At 47.7% G+C, this 24,861-nt stretch overlaps 1 protein-coding gene across 4 annotated transcripts in view; it reads left to right on the forward strand.

Moving 5' to 3' along the window:
• Positions 1–22,597, forward strand: part of SLC24A1 (solute carrier family 24 member 1) — a 38,731-nt gene extending 16,134 nt beyond the window's left edge. For 2 of the 4 annotated variants that reach the window (XM_040493015.1, XM_040493014.1), the window contains exons 3-10: positions 8,395–8,448; positions 9,783–9,891; positions 13,815–13,898; positions 14,983–15,074; positions 18,407–18,970; positions 19,693–19,782; positions 20,656–20,822; positions 21,770–22,597. In XM_040493015.1, coding sequence (XP_040348949.1) covers positions 8,395–8,448; positions 9,783–9,891; positions 13,815–13,898; positions 14,983–15,074; positions 18,407–18,970; positions 19,693–19,782; positions 20,656–20,822; positions 21,770–22,019 — 1,410 coding nt within the window. In that variant the 3' untranslated portion in view covers positions 22,020–22,597. The remainder of the gene's footprint in view (positions 1–8,394; positions 8,449–9,782; positions 9,892–13,814; positions 13,899–14,982; positions 15,075–18,406; positions 18,971–19,692; positions 19,783–20,655; positions 20,823–21,769) is intronic. The other 2 variants (XM_040493017.1, XM_040493016.1) reach the window with 2 other exon arrangements.
• Positions 22,598–24,861: the final 2,264 nt, after the last annotated feature.

The raw sequence follows: 24,861 nt of genomic DNA on the forward strand, positions 1-24,861 counted from the left end.
CAGGTTGAATTACGGGCTATTATTAAAAGTAAATTTATATTTATTTAAAGTTAAAAACCTATGGGGTGCCTGGGTGGCTTAGTCGGTTAAGTATCTGACTTTGGCTCAGATCATGATCTCGCAGTTTGTGAGTTCAAGCCCCACGTCAGGCTCTGTGCTGATAGCTCAAAGTCTGGAGCCTACTTCTGATTCTGTGTCTGCCTCTCTCTGCCCCTTGCCTATTCGTGTTCTGTCTCTGTCTCTCTCTCTCTCAAAAATAAATAAACATTCAAAAAAATTTTTTTTAAAAATTAAAAACCTAGCCTGGTGGGCTTGGCCAGTAGAGTATGCAATTCTTGGTCTTGGGGTTGTGAGTTCCAGTCCCATGTTGAGTGCTTAAAAATAAAATCTTTTAAAAAATAAAATAAAATAAAAACCTATAGTTAGTACTTTCCAGCACTAACAACTCCTCACTGAAAATTAATACAAGTAACAAGAACTATAGCTACATGGTTTTTAAAGCATCTGGATTTGGATTTCACCTCAAGTTTCTAATAGCAAGAGAGATAGAGCATTCTTTAAAAAAAATTTTTTTTAATGTTTATTTATTTTTGAAAGAGAGATAGTGTGGGAAGGGGAGGGGCAGAGGGTCCAAAACAGGCTCTGTGCTGACAGCAGGGAGCCCGATGCAGCTTGAACTCATGAACTGTGAGATCATGACCTGAGCAGAAGTTGGATGCTTCTAGAGATAGAGATAGAGGTAGATAGATATATATATATAGAGAGAACTGTCTTTGTCTTTGCTTCTACCTTTATGTCTATGTTTGGCTGGCCAAGACCTATGATTTGGTCAGAGGGAGATAAATTATCCTGCACTTCACTAATAGACTGAGGGTGAGCTATTCGGTTTTGAATTCATGCAACAATTCTCGAAAATCCAATTGTTGATCTAGTAAACTGTGTTGGCATTTGTTTTTGCAGTTTATCCCTGTGAACTGTTTGACTTTAACATGAAAATGAACGTGCCTTGCTCTCTCACTAATGTTGACATACTGACGCACACCTCTCCCCGACTAATGGTTCCTCTCTGAGCATCACCTCTGGAAAGCAGGCATCCAGGGAAACCGGGCTTATTCAGTCTGCCATGGCCCAAAGTGAAGAAGTCAGAGGGAAGTGGGGCATACCCAGACAGGGTGGTAGGGAGCCAAGGAGAGGCGGGGTAGGCCAGGTCAGAGCCACAGGTGCTCCGGAAGTCTAAGCAGCAGGAAGAGAAGTGGAGGGCAGTGTGAGCCAGCTCCTTTTGGAGAGAAATAGGAATAGGAAAGACACCTGGGCCTCCCCCTGCCTCCGTTAGCAGCCTGGGGTGAGGGGTAGAGGGGGTGGCTACAGCATCAAGCTCATCATTGCCACTGAACAGGAAACAGTCTTTGCATCTCCCAAAGAGGTGCTCCCAGGGTCTTGTCTCTAGCAGGAGATCCGTAAGTATTTGGTTCGGTTTCCTCAGGAAATCCTAACAGTTCAGGGACTCCAGTATAGAGGAAAGTGAGGCCCCCAGCAGATATATTTAACTCAGCTAGTTTCACAGCGAGTTGGTGGTTCTTACCACTGATTTCTGAAGCTGTACTTTTGGATTTTAATCCAGGCTACACTGCAGACTCTCCCCGTTGCCCTGGGCAAGTCAATGCCATTCAACAAACCTTTATTATTAAGCACTTAGATGAAAAGCAGTGTGGGAAAAAGATTGTGTCCCTTCCAGTAGAAAGGACAGGCTTGGCAAGAGTAATTGTAATAAAACGAGCTTTATACAAAGTGCTACAAAGTCACTTTGCTTTTCAACCAGGCCTTAGATTGTTTGTCTATAAAGTGAATGGGATGACCCAGAGCAGGGGTTGGCTGACTTTTACCGGAAAGAGCCAGATAGTAAGTATTTCAGGCTTTGCAGGCCATACAGTCTCTGTCAGAACTACTCAGCTCTGTTGTTGCAGCATGAAAGCAGCCACAGACAGAACATAAACACACGGAAATGGCCACATGGTGTTTTACCAATTGCAACATACTTGCAGGTGTTTTTCTATGTGAACAATTTGGAGACAAGATCAGAGAATTATTAATTCTTAAAAATTTTTTTTTCACGTTTATTTATTTTTGAGGGAGAGACAGAGTGTGAGCATGGGAGGGGCAGAGAGAGAGGGAGACACAGAATCCAAAGCAGACTCCAGGCTCTGTGCTGACTGAGCTGACTGAGCGGTGCTCAAATTCACAAACTGTGAAATCATGACCTGAGAGGAAGTCAAGTCAGACGCTTAACCGACTGAGCCACCCAGGCACCCCTGGGCTAAGATATTTTAGACAACATCGTCAAACTGGCATGTATTGGTTTGGGATACCTTTTATGACCCCTATTATCGATATAGGCTAACTTAGCTTGCTCTGAAATTTTATACCTGAGTAGAAAGTATGCCTGAGTATAAAGCGTACACCTGTCCATGTATTTGTTCTAGCCTGACATGATAAATATCTGACTTGCCTTGACCATGCATAGTCACAGAAAGCCAATAAACAGCAAAGCGGATACACTAGCCTGGCTTTAAAAGCGTTATCTCTCAATGGTTGAAGCACCTCTGGCCATTATAGAGAGAGCTCCCAGCTTAGCTAGAAAGGACCAGCCATCTGCAGGAGATGCTAATTGGCAATATGGCTGGAGGGGAGCCAGTGGTGAAAAGGAATCCGTGGGAGGAGGTGGGGGGGAGGGGAACAAACCTATTTTGGGTCCCTTTGGGTCTCTATCCACATCATGCCCTCAAGAATACTTCAGAATGTGAAACTCTGGAGAAAAGTCTGCCACTCTTTCCTAAATGCATTGAGGCCTGTTTTTTTTGTTTGTTTTGTTTTGTTTTGTTTTCCTGGCAAGGTTTTTTTTAATTAAACCAACCAATATGACTCTCAAGCAGGCAAACCAAGTACCTCCTAAGGAGCCACCCCTTCCCTTTCTTGTCAGGGTTGACATTTATTCCAAGGGCTTCTGTCAGTGGCTTATATGGTACCTGTCTGCTGTGGAGACAAGGGGGCTGTGGACAGGAAAGCCTTTTCAGTCTCTGTGGGCCAGCCCCCTCCCCCGTCCCTGCTCTAGGCTGCAGGGAATCCACTAAGCATCCTAGCCTGGGCTGAGGGTTTTTTTTTTTTCCTTCCTTCCTTCCTTCCTTTCTTCCTTCCTTCCTTCCTTCCTTCCTTCCTTAGCATTCACCCATTTTTAATTAATTAATTAATTTAAATTTTTAATGTTTACTTATTTTTGAGAGAGAGAGAGAGAGAGAGAGCAGGGGAGGGGCAGAGAGAGAGGGAGACACACAATCTGAAACAGGCTCCAGCACTCTGAGCTGTCAGCACTGAGCCCGACATGGGGCTCAAACCCACGAACCATGAGATCATGACCTAAGCTGAAGTTGGATGCTTAACTGACTGAGCCACCCAGGCACCCCTATTTTTATTTATTTTTTTTAAACAGGCTCCACACCCGTTGTGGGGCTTGAACTCACAATGTTGAGATCAGGGTTGCACGCCCTAGTGACTGAGCCAGCCAGGAGCCCCAGGGTTCCCTCGTTCAACTCCTTGAATACTTAGCTTCCCCCCAGTTGTCACAAAAAGTTGGTATGAGTACAATTCTCAATTTTAAGCCTTCTTTTCGTCATAAAATTTTTTTAGTGTTCACCTGCTAGTCAGTGCTGGCAGATGACAAAATGAAAGTGTAAGAAACAAATATGAACAGAACTCAAGAACCTGATCATGCCTGGTCTAATAGCTTGTTTCCATGAATGCATGTGTGCTTATAATTGAGATTTTACATGCATTCATGCAACACAGTAATATTTTCTCATACTGAAAATGATGGGATTAAATATGCGATTAGATATACATGGTGTTCTACAAGTAACAGCATGATTTCTAGATGCTCTACCATCTGAATAACTTGGAAATAGAAAACCAACATTAATAGTGTGGGGGAGAGGGCATATGGATGATAAACAAGTAAAAACAAGATAATTTCAGGGGCACCTGGGCGACTCAGTCAGTTGAGCATCTGACTCTTGGTTTGGGCTCAGGTCGTAATCTCATGGTTTGTGAGTTAAGCCCTGCATCGGGCTCTGTACTGGCAGTGTGGAGTCTGCTTGGGATTCTCTCTCCCCCACCCACCCCAAAGTAAATAAATAAAGTTAATATCACCTGTAATGGTATAGGAAAGCACTGAGGGGCTTAGTACTGCAGCGGGTACTGCTGAGGGGTTAGACACGTCAACAGACCAGAGAGTTAGGGAAGGCTTCCTCCGGGAGGTGATGTCTAACAGAATCTTGAAGGACCAGCAGGGGGTGGCTGACTGAAGCTGGGGCCAGGACTCTCCTGGGCTTGTGGAGAGGCCGAGGGAATGAGACACCGTGAGGAGATATAGCCGCACTGTCCAATACGGACCAGTTGCTACACGTAGCTACAGAGCTCTTGAAATGGGGCTGGCCCGACTGAGTTATGCTGTTAAGTATAGAATATACACTGGGTTTCAAAGGTTTGGTATGATGAAAAAAAGAGGGGGGGAGTAAAATAGCTCAATGATATTAATTACATGTTGAATTATAATGTTTTTAGTATATTGGGCTAGAGTATATTATTAAAATCAATTCCACTCATTTCTTTTACTTTAAAAACATGTGGCTGCTACAGGAATTACGTTTGCGTATATGATTTGCATTCTATTTCTGTTGGACAGTGCTGGACTGGAGGTAAGCAGGAGGCTAGTGTGTGCTCAGCCAAGGAGTCTGGACTCCCTCATGAGGACAGTAAACCCCCAGGATGCAGGGGAGGGACATGATTTGTGCTTTGTTCAGAAAATCACTCTGGCTGAGGGGTGGAGAATGAGCTGCAAGAGGAACAGATCAGGAGTCAGAGGCTTGCAGGACTGTAGGCAGGAAGAGTGGAGACACGAGGCCACCAGTGAGGACTTTGAGTAACTAGATCTGACAGCTGATTGGACCTGGGCTGTGAAGGAGAGGGAGCAATTTGGGTAGACTTTTGGGTTTCCAGCCTAGACAAATGAGTGGATCCGGAAGCAAGACTGTACTCAGCAAAGGGCTAGAGTGAAGAGTCCCCTATTAGAGTCTAACCTCGGTGAAGGCAGGACTCAGACCAGGGGGTCAGTAAATATTTGTTAAATGAATCTTAAAACAACAATAACAACAAAGACTAAAATACATGGTTCAGAAAATGTGTCATGGATGGTCTAGAAGGGGAGAGGTCAATGATTAACTGCTACATCAGTGGGAAACAGAAACTGGAAGTCAGGAGGGGAAGCCCCCTGAGGGCCTGCCATATTTGCCATCCCAGGTTCCCATGAATGGCAGCAAGGGGTCCTATTGCTCAACCTCAGCAAGATACCATGCAGGTGCTGGGGGCTTTGGCTGGCATGGAGACATCCTCTTTGGTTTCCTCAGCCCCTTTGCTAGTTTTCGTGAGGAGAAGGGGAGGGTGGGGTGATGAGGCTGAAGAAAGAGGAGGGGCACTGGGTTGGTGTGAGAGGTGGATATGAAATGTGTCTGTACTAAGGGCATATTCTGAATGCACCCACTTGCCGGACTGCTTCCTGTAAGTGGACCCATCGTCCACACCTAAAAGTAGGCAAACACTTATGTCCATTTATCTAAAATGTCAATAATTTGCAGAGCCACTAGGGAATAGAGATTTTTACCTCAATACCTTGGGAAAAGAAATAGGAGTTCGTAAACAACAACAGCAACAAATATCTCCCTCCAATGGAGATCGGAGTTCTGACACTGTCTCTGTGAGTGTGGGCAAGCCCGGGGCTCTTTCTGCATCTCAGTTTTCCCATCTATCAAAAAGCAGTAATAGCGCTAACCTTGTCTACTTCACGGGGTTGGCGGTATTGGATGAGAAAGTGGATGTGAAAGGTGTCAGAAGGTTAGAAGTACATGCTGAAGGGAGAAGATATTGGTGTGTGCAAAGAATGATGCGCTCCTAGAGAAGTACTTTGGCTTGAGTAAACCTGAATAGCAGAAAAATCAGGAGGCCTGTACATCATGGGGCAAAAGTCAATCTCTCCTGCTCCTCTGAGGACAGAACTGGCTACCCCAAAGGGCAGCCTGGCTCCTCACAGTTTGTTACCTCCAAAAACTCACTGGGTGTGGGTGGGACATGATAAACAGTGAGATGGCTGGGCCACTGGGGGTCGGTGCTATAGCTTCCAGTATCCCAGTGAACTTACAGGTGTGTCACGAAAGAGTCAGGGCCTTTGTTCAAGAAATCTAGAGTGCTCCCTTCAGATGCAGATTGGTTATTTCTGCTCCATTTCATTCATTTGCATATTCATTTGTTCATCCATCTGTTTATTTATTCAAGTGTATATCCAGCATTCAGACCTCCCCCATCCTTCAAAGCTTACTCAGATTCTATCTACATTAAAAACAATTTTTTAATGTTTATTTATTTTTTGAGAGAGAGAGAAAGAGACAGAGCGTGAGTGGGGGAGGGGCAGAGAGAGAGGGAGACACAGAATCCGAAGCAGGCTCCAGGCTCTGAGCTGTCAGCACAGAGCCCAAAGCAGGACTTGAACCCACAAACTGTGAGATCATGACCTGAGCTGAAGTCGGACGCTCAACCGACTGAGCCACCCAGGCACCCCAAGTTCTACTTACTTTTGGAAGCCTCCTCGTCCCTCCAACCACCGCACCTTTATCTGACCTTCTCATTTCTTGAATCACGTTCTGCTTTCTATCTGGAGATAGAATTGGTCCCGATTCCTTTCTGGCCCAGTCAGTGTTTTCTTTATTTTCTGAGCTGAAACACAGACAGGAGATACAGAGCAAGTCCAGTTCTAGTTCTGGCCATGGAGGCCGGCAGTGAGGAGGGGAAGACAATTACTGGGGGCAGCTATCAGTGACCCTGCCACCTGAAGATAGTACTGGAAGCCACTTAGGAGTAGCTCCTCATTCAGCTCACCTTTAGTGAGCACCTCCTGTGTACAAGAACCTATGCCACAGGCTTGGGGAACAGATGACTGTATCGTAAGTTCAAAAAAATATGGAGTCAAGCTGGGTAGATAACTCACATATGGCAAGGTTAAAAAAATGATTCTATTAGGGCCACCTGGGTGGCTCAGTCGGTTCAGCGTCCAGTTTAGGCTCAGGTCACGATCTCATGGTTTGTGGGTTTGAGCCATGCGTCGGGCTCTGTGCTGACAACTCAGAGCCTGGAGCCTGCTTCGGATTCTGTATCTCCCTCTCTCTCTGCCCCTCCCCCGTTCATGCTCTGTCTCTCTCTGTCCCAAAAATAAATAAACATTGAAAAAATAAATAAATAAATAAACATTAAAAAAATTTTTTAAATGATTCTTTTAAAAGTTCAAACAGCATTATAAAGCAATAAATGCCAGGTGGAAAGCTAGTGGTCCAGACAATAGTTACTGTGGGTTTAATGATTCTTCATCTTGGATTTTTCTAGGGCTGTCTCATTTCCCAGATGGCTGCCCTACAGCTTCCCCAGGACACTAGCACTTACTTGATCACAGAGCCAGGTTTTGGTAACACAAAATGTGCTTACTCTTGTTATACAGCTTTTGAAGAGAGAGGTATTGTAGTGAGCTGGAGTGAGTGGGGGCGGGGGAAGGGGCCATTCAGGAAAGCTTTATAGAAGTATTCACCGTGAATTTTCTGAAAAACTGGAGGCATGGGGGGAACGGATGAGGCATTTTATGCAGAGGGAAAAGGTGTAAACAAGGGAACAGGAGCTCGAATAGATTGGGTGTAGTTACAGGATGGTTCATTCATGCATTAATTCAACAAATATTTATTGAACCTTTGCTAAGTGCTCAAGAGTGTTTTCACGCCGAACACATGGTGGTGAATGAAAGAGGCAATCTACCTTCAAGATGCTAGTGGGGCAGTTGATTTATTTGTTTATGAAAAACAAGACTAGATTGAGGAAAGTGCTATGAAGGAAAAGAACAGGAGCATATAAAAAATAATTAGACAGCACTTTAACCTCACAGAGGAAGGTGACATGTAAATGGAGGCCTGAACTATGGGGAGTGAGGGAGAGAGGGTTCCAAACATGGGAGGAGGGACCCTGTGATGAGGGTTTCACAGCAGGTAAAGACGGTGCATTTGAGGGACTGAGAGACGGTTGGTGGTAGTGGGCTGTCGTGAGTGGATACATTTAAGAAGACTGTGGGGGGCGGGGGGCTGAAGCCAGACTGTGAAAGGCCAGGCTGGGGTTTGCACATGTGAAAACATGTCCCGAGACCAGCTTCTCTCTGGGTGTGTTTCTCAAACTGAGGGTTCCTTGGAGAGAGAGAGAATTAGGGAGAGAGAGCAAGGGTCTCTCCAGACATCTCGTGACTCCTGTCCCTGTTTGCAGCCAGGCAATGGGGCAGTTGCGGTGGATGAGCTGCAGGAAAACAAGAAGCTAAAGGTGGGTGCCATGTGGAGTCTGCCCAGAGGGGGCGCTGCAGGGTCTCAGAGGCCCTGTGGCCCTGATGCTGGGGGTGCTGGGCCGGGTTCAGGCTTGGGAAGCCCCAGGGAGTGCTGTCAGGATGAGCCAGGGAAGGCGCCAGCTCCTCTGCCAACAGGACTGTCACCTCTAAGGTGGCCTTGGACGAGGTGCTTGAGGTGCTTGTTTGGGAGCTGAGGCCAGAACATCACTGCTCGCTCCACCACTAGTTTGCTGTGTGAGCTTTTGCATCTGTGAAATGACTGTTTGGACTAGATGAACTCAAGCCCCAACATTTAGAATTGATCTCAAAGCCCAATTACCTGTGGCTTTGGGATGCCCTGGAAATAAGAGAAACATAGGAGAGGCACTGGGGGCATGTGGGGGTCTGAGGCTTCTGAAAAACTGTATCTTGGCTGCTTTGGCCTATGGGATATTTGGGGAGAATTATGGGAACCTTAGAAGGGAGAGTCTGGGGCCTGACTGAAACCTTCTTCATCTGAAGAAAATCCCCAGAGCTGTTATGAAGTACTGTGTTACCACAGCCACTAGATGGCAGAAGAGTTCAGATCCAGAGGGATGGGGGTGGCGTGGGGAGCGTGGGGGAGGGACAGAGCAAGTGTCAGTCTGTCTTTGGATGTTCCCTTGGACATCAGATGATATTTCTATGTGTGTCACATCTGGGTATCTGCATGTACAGATGTGTGTATGTGTGCACCTCCGAAGGTCTCTTGAGCACCTGTGCGTAGAAAAAAGGACTGAACTGGGAATCAAAAGACCTGAGTGCCCATTTTGATACTTTCATTTACTCCCCACACGACCTTGGATAAATCACGTAGCCTCGTGGAGTTTCCATGTCCTTTTCTGTAGAAGGGGGTCACAGCCTTGCTTATCTGGGGGTGGGGCAACGATAAAGCGCGATGATGCTTTGTGGACTGGAAAGGGCTGCGCCCGTGCCCAGGGGTCCGTCTGCGCTGTGTGTGGGTGTGTGTTTCTATGACAGTGCATTTTCAGGGAAGGACAAACCCTTGGTAATGTGTTATGCTTAGTACACATTGTCTGCTCCCTGTTGAGACCTTGGGGAATTATTTGGTATGTAAAATTAGCCAGTCATGGAAGAGTGAGAGGAGCCTGAGAAAGAAAGCAGAATGTAACTCTTCTCACTGAGGGGAAGGGAGAAGGGAGGCCAGGAGAAGGCTCCTGTGCTTTGTTCTGAGCTCTATGGGAGGGAGGCAGGGTTAGGGAGGCCCTTGTGTGGCTCCTCCCCTGGCTTGGGCAGGGGCTCACTGAGGCCTGTGCGGCTCTCCCCTGCTCAGCTCCCAGCAATGCTGACCCGAGGGAGCAGCTCGACCTCTCTGCACAACAGCACCATCCGCAGCACCATCTACCGGCTCATGCTTCACAGCCTGGACCCTCTGGGAGAAGGTAAGCAAGGCCTCCCTGGACCTGCGTGGTCTCCTGTCCACTCCCTCCCTCCCTCCCGCAGGTGGACAAGACCTGGGACATGCAAAACTAGGAGGCAGTGGGTAGGATGAGGACGGAGTGGGGGGATGAAGCCAACTGTCTGGGAGACAGGGTAGAGAGAGGACATGGGACTCAACAGGAGAGGGCCCCAAGGAGCTAAGGTTAGGCATCTGTATCCCATGGCTTCCATGTCTGTGTGTCCCCTCCTGTAAAAGGGTCCACTTGTAGTTAGTGAGGCCATGAGTGCCATGTGCCCTGCTCTGATCGATGTCAGGGCTGTCCTCAGTGACTTCCCTGCATAGCCCACCACCCACGAGTCGTCTCCAGTGTCCCACAGAACCTCCAGCCAGGCAGCTTGGCCCAGGCTGACTGCCGGGGCCACTTCTGGGGGTACCTCCTGTAGGGCCCCACAGCCCAGAAGCTCTGAGTAGCACCTCCCCTTGGTCTTTGTCTAGCTCTGGAGTCCTAGGGAAACTGCTAACCCTCTCCCTAGCCAGGAACCCCAAAGGAGCTGCCAGGACCACTTCTGGAGGATGACAGGGGTCCAAAGTAAAGTGGGTCCTGATTGACAAATGATGGGGGTAGCTAAGATTCTCTCCATGCACCTTACCAAGTCTTGCCTTTTGGCCCACTTCCCCAGAGAACTGTTCCTAAAATGCTTCTCAGGCCCCTAAAGGGCACCCTCAGGTACATTCCTGTTCTCCTTGGGTCCCTTCATCTCTGGATCTCTGGTGCAAAACTAGGAGCCCAGGTTGGCCTGTGGGCAGAAGCCAAGGGGTCAGAATGTAGTTGGAAGGAGGGCTGAGGGCTGAGCTGAATATGACACTGGAGACTGGCCCATGAGCATCGGGAAACACCCTCACTGACTTTTCTGGTTCAGGGACAAATCTTGCGGGGGGGGGCCCGGGGGTGGTGGAGCAGTGGCCGGGGGAGAGGTTGGGAAGGGGCTCAGAATTTCCTCAGGCCTTGAAATATCCTCTTCAGATACAGTATTGGGTTTAGGGTATTTAGAAGGCTATTGTACTGGGAAAAGCAGAGACAAAGCCGAGGTGATGAAACCTTCCTCAGGAAATCCTCAGGGTGAGCCTCTGCAGACATTGAGAGAGGCTACTCCCAAGTGTCAACTCCAGAAAAACAGTGCCCCTGGAGTTTTGAGAGTGGAGTTTGCATTACGCAGTAGCCTGTGGGTGATCGTGCTGGGGGCGTACCTGGCCTGGGGCGGTGAAGGAAGCTGTATCTCTGGGTTACTCTCGGCCACTCCTTGTAGAATCACCAACTCTAGCAAAGTCCTGAAGATAAAGATCTCCTGAATGGGACTGCAGGGCCCCTTGCCTGGGCCACTTCCATGACTGGCAGCCTGCCAACAGCTGACCTACTTGTCCTAACAGGATTATGTGATGGCCAGGCCAGGCAGAGGTCAGAGAAGATTGATACTAAGTAGGAGATGATCCGGCCACACTGAGAGTAGAGAGGCCACGTGAGGAAACAAGTGCTGGGGGAGCCAGCGACAGTCATCCCTAGGAAGACAAGCAAGCTTGGTATATGGTGGGCACATGTGGCAGGCGGGGAGGCGTGGAAAGGCCCTCGTGGTGGGTAACTGCTGATACGCTCTGGGACGAAGTCCTGCTCTGAGAAGCCAACCTGGATTCTATACTCCCAGACCCCATCCAGGAGGGCCTGGGACCTTGCAGAACTGTGGTGAAGGCCTTTGTTCCCAAGACTTTCCAGATCCATGTTTGTGTTTCCATATGCTGTTTCCAAATGGCTGTCCAGATGTTTCCACCCTTTCCAGGTGTTCCAACTCTTTCCACAGAGCTGATGTGTGGTCTGAACTCTCACCCACCCTGTGAAGGGGCCTTTCTTCTCCAGGATCCTATGCCTTCTATGGTGACTTCACATCTATGGATGTGTGCATATGTAAGAGAGAGAGGGGGAGAGGGACAGAAAGAGGTTCTGCAGCTGACCTGCTTTCCTCAGTGGCAAGGGAAATGAGAGGTTAGGGTGTGTGATGAGGAGTGAGAAGGAAACAGGGGGACTTGGTTTTTCTTGCCAGCCCTTCCAGCCAACAGTCGGCAGATATTCTCAGCACCAGGACCAGAACGAGTGGGACTCTCTCCTTTGGTAACAACTCTGTGTTTGTTGCTCAACAGAAGATTGCAATGCGTCATCCATGCCAGGGGGGGCATTAAAGGTGTGTGGGTGAAGCAGGCAGCGGAGGGCCTGCTTCCTGACATCTCAGCTCTGAAGAGCACCTGCTGGGTTGGCCCACCAGGACACTTGGAAGTCATGCCAGAGTGGGGGCCCTGCAGGATGGAGCCTGTTGCCAGACGCAGCTGCAGCTGAACCATCTCTGAGAGCTTAGTTGACAGGCTGAAAGGAGGAAATTCCAGACCCGTTTATGCTTCCTGCCCATCCTGGACCCAGGCAGAGTTTGGTCCCAGCAGCTTCCCACATTGTACCTTCTCAGTCTGTCTGTCATAAACTAGAGGATCTTCAGGTTCCCTATTAACTCAAACTCTCTGGAATGCTGGGCCACTGCAGAGATGCTTCCTGGGTGGGACAGCTGCTCTCCATTACTCACTTCGTCCTTGTTGTAGCTAATGCTTATATAGTGCTTTCTAGGTGCCAGGCACTGTTTAAAGCACATTCATGTATAAACTTATTTATTCCATTAACAACTCTGTAAGATTTTACAGATGAAGAAGCTGAGGGACAGAGAGGTTAAGCAATCACTGAGCTAGGTCCCTGACTATCAAGTGGCAGAATTAGGATCCGAACCCAGACTATCTGGTATCAGAATCCCAGCTAACATAGCAATATTTAATTGTAGCATTAAAGCCTTTTTATTTATTTTTGTCTCATGGACCCCCACATCAGTGCTCTCAGTATATCATGATGTTGCCTTTTTAGAGGGGGACGCTGAGGCTTAGAGAGGGCACACAGGCTTCCCAGGGTCACCCAGCGCTCACAGGGGAGAGCCAGCCTGGACTCCAGAATAGATTCCATGATGCCACTTTTTTTCTCGCTTGTGCCGTTGTCCTTACCCTCCCAGGTTACACAGCTGTGAGGACCCGCAGGAGCCCCTGCACCTGTCTCTGTGCCTCCCACCTTGAATTACACATGTAAACTTTGCATGTTGCCTGGAGCATCATCACATTGAAAAAGATTGCCCTCCCTAGTTTTCTTGCCTGGAAATCAGAGCAGCACTATTCTGTCCATAGTTCTCTTTGGGCCTCTGGCAAAATGTGTTCATAGAGATCCGAAAGGAGGCTCTGGGTACCTAGGGGCAAAATGGTGTGGCAGGGAGGTTGGTGGTAGGCTATTTCCCCTTTCTGACCAGAGAAGAAAGTCTCACCAGTAGTGCTCCTGGAGCTATAGCAGAGCTTCTGGTAAATTCATTGAAGAAAGCAAGCTACAAAGGACCTTACAGATAATCCAGTCCAAGGATGGCAAACATGTCTCCCTGCCATTTTTCGTCCGTTCCCTGCTCGTTGCAGACATTACCAATAAATCATGGTAAAACCTCCACTATCCTTGGATCAGAATCTTCCTCAATCCAGCACTCAAAACAGCCATCATTCGAGCTCGTAAAGAAAATAAATCCTATTTGTTGCCTCTGAGTCCAACCATGTCATCTTGCCAGAGAGGAAATAGGATCAGAGAGGGGACGTGACTTGCCTAAGGTCACAGCCAGTTAGTAACATACAGGGAATTTAAGGCGAAAGCTTGGGAGCGGGCAGCAGGAACATGCGGAGTAGGACCGGAACCCAGACCATGACTTCCAGGCCAGCCTCTTCCCACCCACTTCAGCTGCTCTGGTTGCTCAGCTGACCAGTGTAACTGAAGGGCCTCAGATAAGATGTGTTCCCCTTTCTCATTTGCAGCCCATCCCTCCAAGGATAAGGAGGAGGAGAGCTCGAATCAGGAGACCAAAGCCAAGCCTCATGCTAATGCAGAGAACAAACCAGGTGAGAGGATGGTGAAACTGGTGGGTTTCCTCATGCTACCTTCCTCCTTCCTGTTGGCCAGGGGCTGAGACGTGCCTCTCGGCCTGTCTGGGCCAGTCAGCTGGAGTGATATAGTCTGGTGCTGCCCTGAGTGCCATTGCACTCTAGCCTCCTCCTTCCAGTATGCTCCCTTTCTGACTGGGCTGCTGGCCCTAGGGAGGCTCTGGACAGCCCCTCCGCACTCTCCTCTGATGGGCCAGGCCAGGCCAAGGGGTTATTGAAGGCCCGTTTCTTTTTCACTAAATCTCATCCCAAATGAGACTCCATGGGACCTCTGTTTCTTCTTCCTGTCACCTCTACAAAAGGACAGTGCTCTTAGGGATTGGTCTGAGACCAGCAACCCCAGGAGGGAAGGACACCAGGGGTCTGGTGATGCAGAAGTCCAGCATCCATGTGGCACCTGGGATGGAGGGAATGAGGAAGCTCCTGCCCCTGTGGGTTCTGCACAGCACACCGGGCCTGCCCCATGCACCCAGCGACCTGTGGAAGGAGGGAGAGCGGCAGCCATTTTTTCCATACAATAGACAAGGAAACCCAGGCTGAGAGGTCAACTGACTCGTCTGAAGAAGTGAGAGGGTCTGCTCCTAAACCCGGCTCTCCAGGCTTTCTGAGTCTCCCTTCCCTGCCACCTATTTCAAGGCTTCCAAACTGCTGTGCTGCCTTTGAAGTCATCAGGATCCTCTCCATGTAGGCGGTAGGGGGCAGGGTCAGACCCTGAGGGCTGGGGCTTTGCCCTCTCTTTGGTCCCAGTTGCCCAAGCTTTTTATAGGTTGGATCCCTGGCCCCACTGGTCAGGATGGAAATATGTGTGAATACAGGGGGAGCAAGGATGGCCAGCTCCCGGCTGTTCTATCTGCAGGTATCTCTGTGGACAGGGCAACAATAATTCCTATCCCATCATGTTACTTTTCCTAACAACAAGAAATTCCCCAAACTTACTGAGACCCTGGGGTGGATGCGTCCTGTAGCCCCTCACACTGGCTCTGCCAGCTGCCCTCAAAAACTGGCACACTCTTCTGATCTTTTCCATGTTTGTCCTTTAAAGAGGAGGAGTCAGCCAAGCTTCCTGCGGTCACGGTCACACCAGCCCCTGCTCCAGATGTTGAGGGAGATCAGGAGGAAGATCCTGGCAGTCAGGTAGGCACGAGCCTCTTCCCAGGTGGAGGGGATTGAACAGGCCCAGGGAAGGAGTTGCTGACCAAAGAGTCTTCCTTCTTGAAGGTCTGAAATGCTGCTTGAGGTTCATTCCTCTGAAGTAAGTATGGCCCTTTCTCTGAAGATCAAATAATACCTCATGGGGCCAGTTAGTTCACCGTTAACACCTTAGTGTGAGTACGGTATATGCACACGAGAATGTGCCACCACGGGTCACGTGCTAGGAGAACATAAGGAATAACTGTTAGGGGGTCTTTCAGAAACTAGGGGGCAGTAAGACCAGGCAGCTCAAAGCGTAGCTCCATGCCTTGGAACCCCCTGAGGTTTGTCTACAGGGCTTGCCGCTGCCTTTACAGCCACACAGCCTCTTCTTCCACCACGCTCCAGCTACACTGGACTCCTGTCTCCGTGCTCTTCTGCCTCCGGACCTTGGTTTCCTCCCCTTCATGTATCCCCCCACCTGCATGTATCGCCTCACCCACCTTTCCAGGCCACTGTAAATGCCTCCATTGCCCTCAAGCTTCCCTGGCCCCCCACCCCCATCTGATGAATAAATGCCCATGTGCTTTGTCCCTGTCCCAGGGCTCTTATCACTGCCTTCCCCGCACTCCATTTAGGAGTCTCTCTTCCTTCAGCTCGCTGCTGAGTGAAGTTCCTGAGGGCAGGATGCACTCCTGAACTGTCTGTCCCACAGAGAGAAGTGCGGTGCCTGGCACACGCGGCTGTGCTCAGTAAGGGCTCAGAGATGACAGCGAGGGTGTGGGGCCAGCAGCCCAGTCAGAAAGGGAGTCGATGATGGTCAGTGATAGACTTGCATTTAGTTTGCAGGTTCCATCCCTGTTTGTTTTTTTAGTTTGCCACCCAGAAATAGTCAATTATACCTCATCCTTAAGCCAGCAACTTTGGGTTTAGTGTCGAAGACCTCTTGGTGGTATCATGAGTGTCCTGAGTAGACCCACTGCAGCCAGCTCAAGTACAAGGGATTAAGAGGAGACAGAGAGATCTCCTGGAATCCCAGGGCCAGAAGCGAAGCTCCATTTCACAAAGAACTGCCCCCAGCTCTAAGCAGGCAGCTGTGACCCTGGTGGCTTCTCACTGTCTGTCTTTGCTCCCTCATGTTCCCTTCCCTGTGTGCAGACTTTTTTTCCTCTCAATTTTTATTTATTTTGGGAAGAGAGAGAGAGTGCGAGTGGGGAGGGGCAGAGAGAGAGGGAGAGAGAGAGAATCCCAACCAGGCTCGGAGCCTGATGTGGGGTTTGAACTCACGAACCATGAAATCACGAACTGAGCCGAAGTCGGGTGCTTAACCGACTGAGCCACCCAGGTGCCCCGCATTTGCTTTCTTATTAGCACACATAGCACCACTCTAGGCCCCAGTCCATTATGGAGGTCAACCGATGACCGGCTCCCAGTCTCAGAAGAGAGAATCTGTTTAAACCAGGTCACAGGTCAGGGATCCAGCCTGTGTCTAAGCTGTGACAGGGAGTGCTGGGGTGCTCTGACTCCAACACAGAAGAATGGAGCCACCCATTCAGAGGGTGTTAGGGGTGACAGTTCTCAGAGAAAAGGGTGCAGGCTGGGCAGACACTCCCACACCTATGGATTTAAATGACTTGTCATCTCCCCCAGTAAGCCTTCTCTCCTGATGGGGCTGGGGGAGGGAGGGCAGGAAGTATTTCAGGGGCACCTAGGTGGCTCAGTCGGTTGAGCATCCGACTTCGGCTCAGGTCATGACCTCACGGCTCATGGGTTCGAGCCCTGTGTCGGGCTCTGTGCTGACAGCTCAGAGCCTAGAGTCTGCTTCAGATTCTGTGTCCCTCTCTTGCTGTGCCCCTCCCTGGCTCATGCTCTGTCTCCCTTTCTCTCAAGAATAAATAAAAAACATTAAAAATTAAAAAAATGTACTCTCGACCATTAAGTTAGAGTATCTGGGGTGGGTATGAATGTTTTTAAAACCCTCAGATGATCTGAATATGCAGTGGAGTTCAGAATCACTGAGTATCCCTTGGGGTTGGCTGTGTGAACTTCGTTACAGATGACATACTCTATGAGCACACATCGCAGGTCACTTGCTCAAGGGACAGGCCAGGCATGGTGCTATAGGTTAGTTGGGCACCTAATCTGAGGACACTCAGAATCAAAGCCTTTTAGAGTGCATGGAGTCACAGTGTTTGGTTCCCAAACACTGGTCTGCAAATGCATCTATTAGGAGCACTTGTGAGCATGTTAAAATAGATTCTTGGCTTAGGTCTCATCACAGAGATTCTAATTCAGTTGGTCCAGGAGGGGCCAGGACATCTGGATTTCTTTTATTTTATTAACTTATTTTGAAAATTAGTATTTATACTAAGCTCCCCAACGGAGAACCAAAGATCTCATTCAGCCCTGGCATTTGCGAAGAAGGGTAGCTTGGTGGTTAAGAGGCCAAGAGCTGGACTATCCATATGACAAATCCCAACTTTATCACTTACACCATGTGGACCACTGTGTGGACCACGGGCAAGTTATTTAACTATTCTGTACCCTAGTTTCTCCATCTGTCAGATGGGTTTAATTCCATCTATATCATAAGTTAATTGACTCATGAGACACAGTAAGTGCTAGCTATTATTATTGAAGCCACTTAACATAGTGCCTGGCACATAAAACCCCCCAGTAAATAGGTATTACCATCATAGTTTTACATACGTAAGGTAATATAACAATTTAGGAGTTTTAGTAGGCTCAGCAATGTAACCACCAAAAGATATGCAATATTAGGCAACATTAATGGAAGTAGGTATCCAAGAGAGGGAAGTGATAATCTTATTCCATTCTGTGGTCCGATCCTATTATGTGTGGTGTTCTGTTTCAGTTTTCAAAGCTTCCTCATGGGGTATAATCTAACTAGAATGAGTTCACCAAGATGGGGAGGAGGCTCCAGGCCATAGCATGGAATAAAGGAAGGGACTGGGAATCTTTAACTCAGGGAAAAGAGCTGCCTCATGAAAGAGTGATTAGCTTTGTTCTGTGTGGCTCCAAAGAGTCAACCTATGCACAGAGAGTAGAACCTTGTTACAAATATAGACTCTAATCAGAGTTGCCAAGATACAGAGGGTGCCTTAGGTGGTGAGTCTTCCATCCCTGAAAATAATCAAATAAAGAAAGGACAACCACTGTTGTGGTTGTGGAGGAATTTTGCTGAATGATTTCTCCTCCTCCTAAAGTTTTTAGATCCATTCTGAGAACAGCAACAACAACAAAGTGGGGGGAAAGTGGGAGGGAAAACAAACCCAGCAGTTATTACACATTAATTTGTTGGCTTTGGACTGCAGGGAGGAGATGTGGCTGGAGCTGAGAGCACAGGTGAAATAGTAGCTGAAGAGGGTGAAGCTCCTGGTGAAGGCAAAAATGGAGAGCAAGGTGGAGGTGAGTCTCAACTGGAAGGTGAAGGTGAAATTGAAGCAGAAGGAGAAGAAGGTGAACATGGCAGTGAACTCCAAGCAGAAGATGAGGACATGAAAGCTGATGAAGGTGGAGGTGAAGGTGAACTCCAAGCAGAAGAGGGTGAAATGAAAGCTGATGAAGGTGAAAATGAAGAGCAGGAATTCAATGCTGAGAGTCAAGGTGAAGCCAAAAGTGACGAGAAAGGTACAGATGGTGAAGGGGGAGGTGATGGAGGTGACAGTAAAGATGAAGAGGAGGACGAAGAGGAAGAGGAGGACGATGAGGAAGAGGACGACGATGAGGAAGAGGAGGACGATGAGGAAGAAGAGGAGGCAAATGAGGAGCCTTTGTCCCTGGAGTGGCCCGACACCAGGCAGAAGCAAGCCATTTACCTCTTCCTCCTGCCCATTGTGTTCCCACTGTGGTTGACGGTGCCTGATGTCCGGAGGCTGGTGAGTTTGCCCAGCTGTACCCCAGGGAATCTGTGGAGTCTCTAAGCACTCCCGCTCAAGAAGTGAGAAGACAGGGCAAATCAGCTTGGCAGGGCTCAACCACAGAGAGTATCTGGGATGCAACTTGTAGCTCCAGATGGGACCATGCACCTATGGGGACATACCAGTGGGCTTGGGAGGCCCTAAGACATGCTTATTTCCATCACTATAAGCATGTGATCTGGTCCCTCAACTCCTATTCTCAGTTTCTCGATTTTAATGTGGGAATGATGCCAAGACGTCCCCACTCCGCCCCTGTATTTCCAGGGATATTCTGAAAACCTAGGGGGAAAGTACTGTTTCTACCCAGTATTCTCATTTATAGGGAAAGTGCTAACATACCCTACCCAAAGGCCATCCATACGCTGTCTCTAGGTCCAGAGATGGGTGGGGTAGGGGGGAGGTGGCAGATACCAAACCAAACACCTAGGCAAGTCTGGCTCTAGGGCAAGCAAACAGTCCTCTTCAGTTTGGTGACTGCTGAATGCCCTGCTGGCTGGACTCCCCTGCAGGCCACCATCCCGGGGTCCTCACTGGAGATCCAGATCTCAGCTGACACATCCCCAGATCCTCTCCATCACTCACTCAGCAGATCCCGTCCCTGATTCTGGGGCTCCCTCAGAAGGGCCAATGACCTTTAGCATCGGCAACTTATTTCTCTTCCTTTTCAAACTTGCAAATAGGAGTCTAGGAAGTTTTTTGTTATCACCTTCCTGGGATCCATCGTGTGGATAGCCATTTTCTCATACCTCATGGTCTGGTGGGCTCACCAGGTGAGTGAACAGCAGGAACTACATTCAACGTCAGCGGGGCCCAAGGACAATTTTTACCTTCAGGGTCAATGGCCAGTACCCAGGGAACGGTGAGGCTCAAGTGACTTTGTAGTTTCTAGATTGTTTACGAAGGGTCAAATTTGCCTTTTTTCTTCCAGTGAGTGTAGTGTTTTCAAGTGCGGCTCTTCTGTCTTAATGTTCATGCTGTAGCCTCACATAGAAGGCCCTTCACAGTCTGACCCAACTGACCATTGCTTATTAGCCTTACTCCAGGCTTTCTCTGTCATGGATGCCCTGCTCCTCCCCACCTGGCGATGTTGGACACACTTGCGAGAGCAAGCTCAATTTTGCCTTGTCTCTGGCATCCAGTGAGTCTTCCTCTGAGTGCCCATTGCTTTCCTGTTCTACTTGTAATTGTTGTTCACGAGCTTTTTTCTTTCAGTAGGCTGAGGGTAGGGGCAGTGTTGTGGTGCCCATACTTCTATCTCCAGCCTCTAACTGGCACATAGCAGGTGTCCGTGGTTCTGGAGATGGAAACGTGACACGAACAGGTGTTCGGAGGGGCAGTTCTGAGAAGGTGCAGGTGTTATAGCTGGAATATCAATGACAGCTATATCAGGCAGAGACGTGTACTCCAGAAAGGAGCTGCGTCATTCCCTGCAGCCTTGAGCAGGGACCCTGCTCCTTCTCTCCGTGGCCCATCTCCCCATCTGTCGGTTCGCCATACCCTCCCTCCGAGGCCGCGGGAGTATGCTGAGCTCTCTGGAAACGTGTTGGGTTTGCACAAAGTAGCATGTGGTTGGTGCTTTGAAGAGCTTCAGATTTTTCCTTTTGCTGTTGCCATGGCTTATCATCGCTGTTACTTTTTACCAGGTTGGTGAAACAATAGGGATTACAGAAGAGATCATGGGTTTGACGATCCTAGCAGCAGGCACGTCCATTCCTGACCTCATCACCAGTGTGATTGTCGCTCGGAAAGGCCTGGGAGACATGGCTGTGTCCAGCTCTGTGGGCAGTAACATATTTGATATCACCGTGGGGTGAGTGGCAAAGTTGCTTTCCAAGGCATATCAAGAATGACTGGAAAACACGGTGTTGGCTCTGTCTGCTGGTTTTCTGTTTCATTATTTATACATGGAATAAAAGGGCATTTATGTTATTAGTTTCTACTAGGCATCAAAGTGTCCTCCCTTCGTTCATCACAGCCTGAGGGGATAACAGAACAAAAATGCTGTCTGAAATGTAACTGACTAGAATTTATAGATGAATCGAAAAACAAAGTCCTTTAAATTTCATTCCCAAATTCAGTCAGATGCTCTGCTCACTGACCTCCAAGGTGGTGGAAGTGGGGTTGGAAGGAGCAATGACTCAATCTCACTCGCTGATACTTCTGCTCTTTTGTGTTTGGGATCCTGCCAGCTCAGAGGCTCTAAAAGCATTTTGTCTAAACAAGCAAATGCCGCATCCCCTGTACCCATTCTCTTGCCCCCTCCTCCCAACTTTGTCAGAGCCCAACCTCTGGGCTATTTTCACTTCCCCAGGCGTATCCTGGATTTGGGTGGTGGCTTTGATTTTTCTAAATTTTTATGGTAAGTCCTAGCTCAGGCTAATTTAAATGTAAAGACACGTTAGCCTGAGCTAGGGCTGATCGCAAACATTTACAGATGGAAGAGTCACACATCAGCTCACCTGGGTTACTCACAGGAAAGTCATGAATTATAAAGAAAAAATACCCACTCAAACCCTGAAAATTTCGGTTTTAATATAGAACTCCTTGTTATTAGCTGTGAGACCTTGGGCACGGAATTCAATTTCCATGAACTTCGTTTCCTCATCTGTGAAATGGGGCTATTATTTTCTGCTCTATTTCATAAGCTTTCTTGTGTGTGTGGAAAAATAAGTGCTTTGTAAATTGTAAAATACTGTTTATGTTTATGGGATTAGTGCAGACATTCAGAATATTCACATTGTTTCTTCAATCTTGCAGCTTGCCTGCCCCTTGGTTGCTGTTCTCTCTTATCAATGGATTACAGCCTGTTCCAGTCAGCAGCAACGGCTTGTTTTGTGCAATTGTTTTGCTTTTTCTCATGCTCCTGTTTGTGATCTCTTCAATTGCATCATGCAAATGGAGAATGAACAAGATCCTGGGCTTCACAATGTTCCTCCTTTACTTTGTATTCCTGATAATCAGTGTGATGTTAGAAGATCGAATCATTTCCTGTCCTGTATCTGTCTGAGGCAGAGTCACTGTTGCTCACAATGGACGTGGATCAGAAAACCATGCCAGAAGCTACCATACTTCTTGTTACATTAACAAAAGAATGAACATGGTCCATGAGAGAGACCAGAGTGGCAAAGAGCCACTGATGGGAATGTGATCGGGGACTGAATGTTAGCCTTGGAAACACCTGCAGCTCGTTGTGGATTGTCTCACCTCTGGAGGGATGGCGTTTTTACCCCTGCCTGATGTTGGCAGCTATCACATGGAGGCCAGTAGAAGGACCTCTGGAGCCAGAGGGTTTTCGGAATGAGGGATCATTTGGGGGTGAGGGCAGGGACAGGCACAGTAGCAGGACAAGCCCCTATACTCACAGTTCCCTGATCGTTCCTGAAAGGCTGCTGATCCAAAGACACAGATGTGGTCTACACCCCACCCTTTGGCCCCTGTCCCAAGCACACACTGCAACTTGCCGTCCTCTCTTTTTCTGTTTAAAACACGAGGTTCTACCAGGTTTGTAAACATTACACGTCCAGTTATTGGTGGGTTTAAGGAGCTAAGACTCGGAAAAAAAAAAGTATAACAGGAATCAATGATCATTACACACTGTAGCCCAGTAAAATGTGTACTGATATTTGATAGCTTAAAAAGACTCCCTTAGCTCTTCTTTTGCATTTCTGAAACATGAAATTAAAATAAGTAGCCCCCCAAATGAAAATGTATAATTCGCCGTTGTACCAGAAGGGGGGTGGGATATTAGGGAGGGCTATTTAAAAATATGTACTTACTAGAAAATCCAAATTAGTGTTGTCTCCATCAAGTGGTCGCCTTGGGGGATTAGACAGTCATACAAAGTTGTCCTGACTCTGCTCCTCCAGCATATGCTCACCTAACAGTGACAAATGCTACTAGTGAGTCAGAAGGGGAGTGATTTTATTTTATTTTATTTTTTTAAATGTTTTATTTATTTTTGAGACAGAGAGAGACAGAGCACGAGCAGGGGAGGGGCAGAGAGAGAGGGAGACACAGAATCCGAAGCAGGCTCCAGGCTCCGAGCCGTCAGCACAGAGCCCGAAGCGGGGCTCGAACCCACAAACTGTGAGATCGTGACCTGAGCCGAAGTTGGACGCTCAACCAACTGAGCCACCCAGGCGCCCCAGGGGAGTGATTTTAAAAAGAGTCCAAAATCAGTAGGGCCAAGTCTGCTATATAAAGTAAGAGATCTTGTGGGGCAATGCTACTTCTGTATGCCAACCTACATTGGATGATAAAGCCAGATTGATTTCCCGTGTGGCTTACATGTGGCTCTTAAGGCAATTACAAAGGAGAAATTCCAAAAATGCTTAACATAACGACAACACAGTGAGAAAAAGAGTATTACTACTTCTAATAGCTAGTGTAAAGGACTTCTGTGTTTTTAAAAATTGTGTGGTTATTGAAGCAGTGCTTGTGCAATTCGAAGTGCTTGTATGTTAAATGCCACTGCTTGCTGCTTTTACTAGCACTCAGTTAGGGGACCATTAGAAATGAAGCAGTTCCGTGTTCCTGGTTTCAGAGCAAAAGGAGCTCAGGTGACTATAGATAATGATGGCAAATATGGCTTTAATTACAAACGTGAGAGGATTCAGACTGGAATATAAGAGGACAGATGTGATGTGGAAAAAAAAATCAAACATTTTGGTGTTGAAGGGCTGTACTGAAAATACTTTAGTCCATAATCCATCTCTTAAGATGGGCTGATTAATTAATGGCCTCACTACCCCAGGATTCACATTCTTTGGAAATGACTTTTATTAAATTTCAATAAATTGTGAGTCCCCATGGTATTTTATTTTACCAACATGGATGAGTTCATCTGTATCTTTAGGTCACTGGGTCAGAATGCTCAAGAAGAAGAATATGGAATCATGTTCACATTCCATTTTCTTACTTATCCTCATTGCCGTTGCTGCTGCATTTGCCCAGTCTCCATATGCCATGGCCTAGGAACAGGAGAGAACAATGCCTACAGAAGGGTGACCCCAATGCCCAGACTCTGGGCATCTGTGTCTAATTCCAGCTAGCTTCAGGGGCATCACCTGGGAGTGTGGGATCTGATGCCTTCCCCAGAATGACTGATAAGGAGTGATGGACAGTGGAACATTTTGTCATGAAAATGTGTTGGACAGTCATTTCATGATTAGAGTCAACTCTAATGATCTAACATTCTTTTTCTGATTAGCTTGCTGGATTTTTGGCATTTCTCTTTGTTTAGAAGGGATGATCTGATCACTTCACACTATGACAGAAAGAGTCAAGTAAAATGAAAGCTGGGTCTTGATGGATGGGTAAGAAGTCACTGGGGTGGGCAGGAGAAAGGAGATTTCAGGGAGATGGAAAACTTATGTAACTTTTATAAGATCAATTTGTTATGCTTGGAAATTAAAATTTTTGTCATATTTATAAGCCTATAGTTTATTAGAATTATGCTGTTGTAGGATAAAAAGAGTCATCTTAAAATGTCAAGATAATGGTGACACGGCCCTCTCATTTGGTAGGCAAAATGATCTACTGAGTTACAAGGGACACATACTAGATCACTCATTCATCCCAGGAAGTCTGAAGTGTCCCAGCTGGGCATCTCAGCTGGAAGACAGTGGCTGCAGAGATGACTGCTCCCTCCCTCTGGAGGTTCCATTTCCTTGATGACCCTGGTAATGGGTTTGAGTCAAATTTCTAAAAATGTGAGGGTGTTCCTAATTTAATGGGTTAAGTTTCTATATAGTACTAAGAAAAGATTCCTTCCAAATTTTTGAAAAATGCTGTTATGTTTAAATGGTTACTATACATGGTTAAATGGTTACTTTCATCAATAGATCTGA

This window comes from Herpailurus yagouaroundi, unplaced genomic scaffold, assembly GCF_014898765.1.
Source record: "Herpailurus yagouaroundi ecotype Mexico unplaced genomic scaffold, PumYag 184, whole genome shotgun sequence".
Lineage (NCBI taxonomy): Eukaryota > Metazoa > Chordata > Mammalia > Carnivora > Felidae > Herpailurus > Herpailurus yagouaroundi.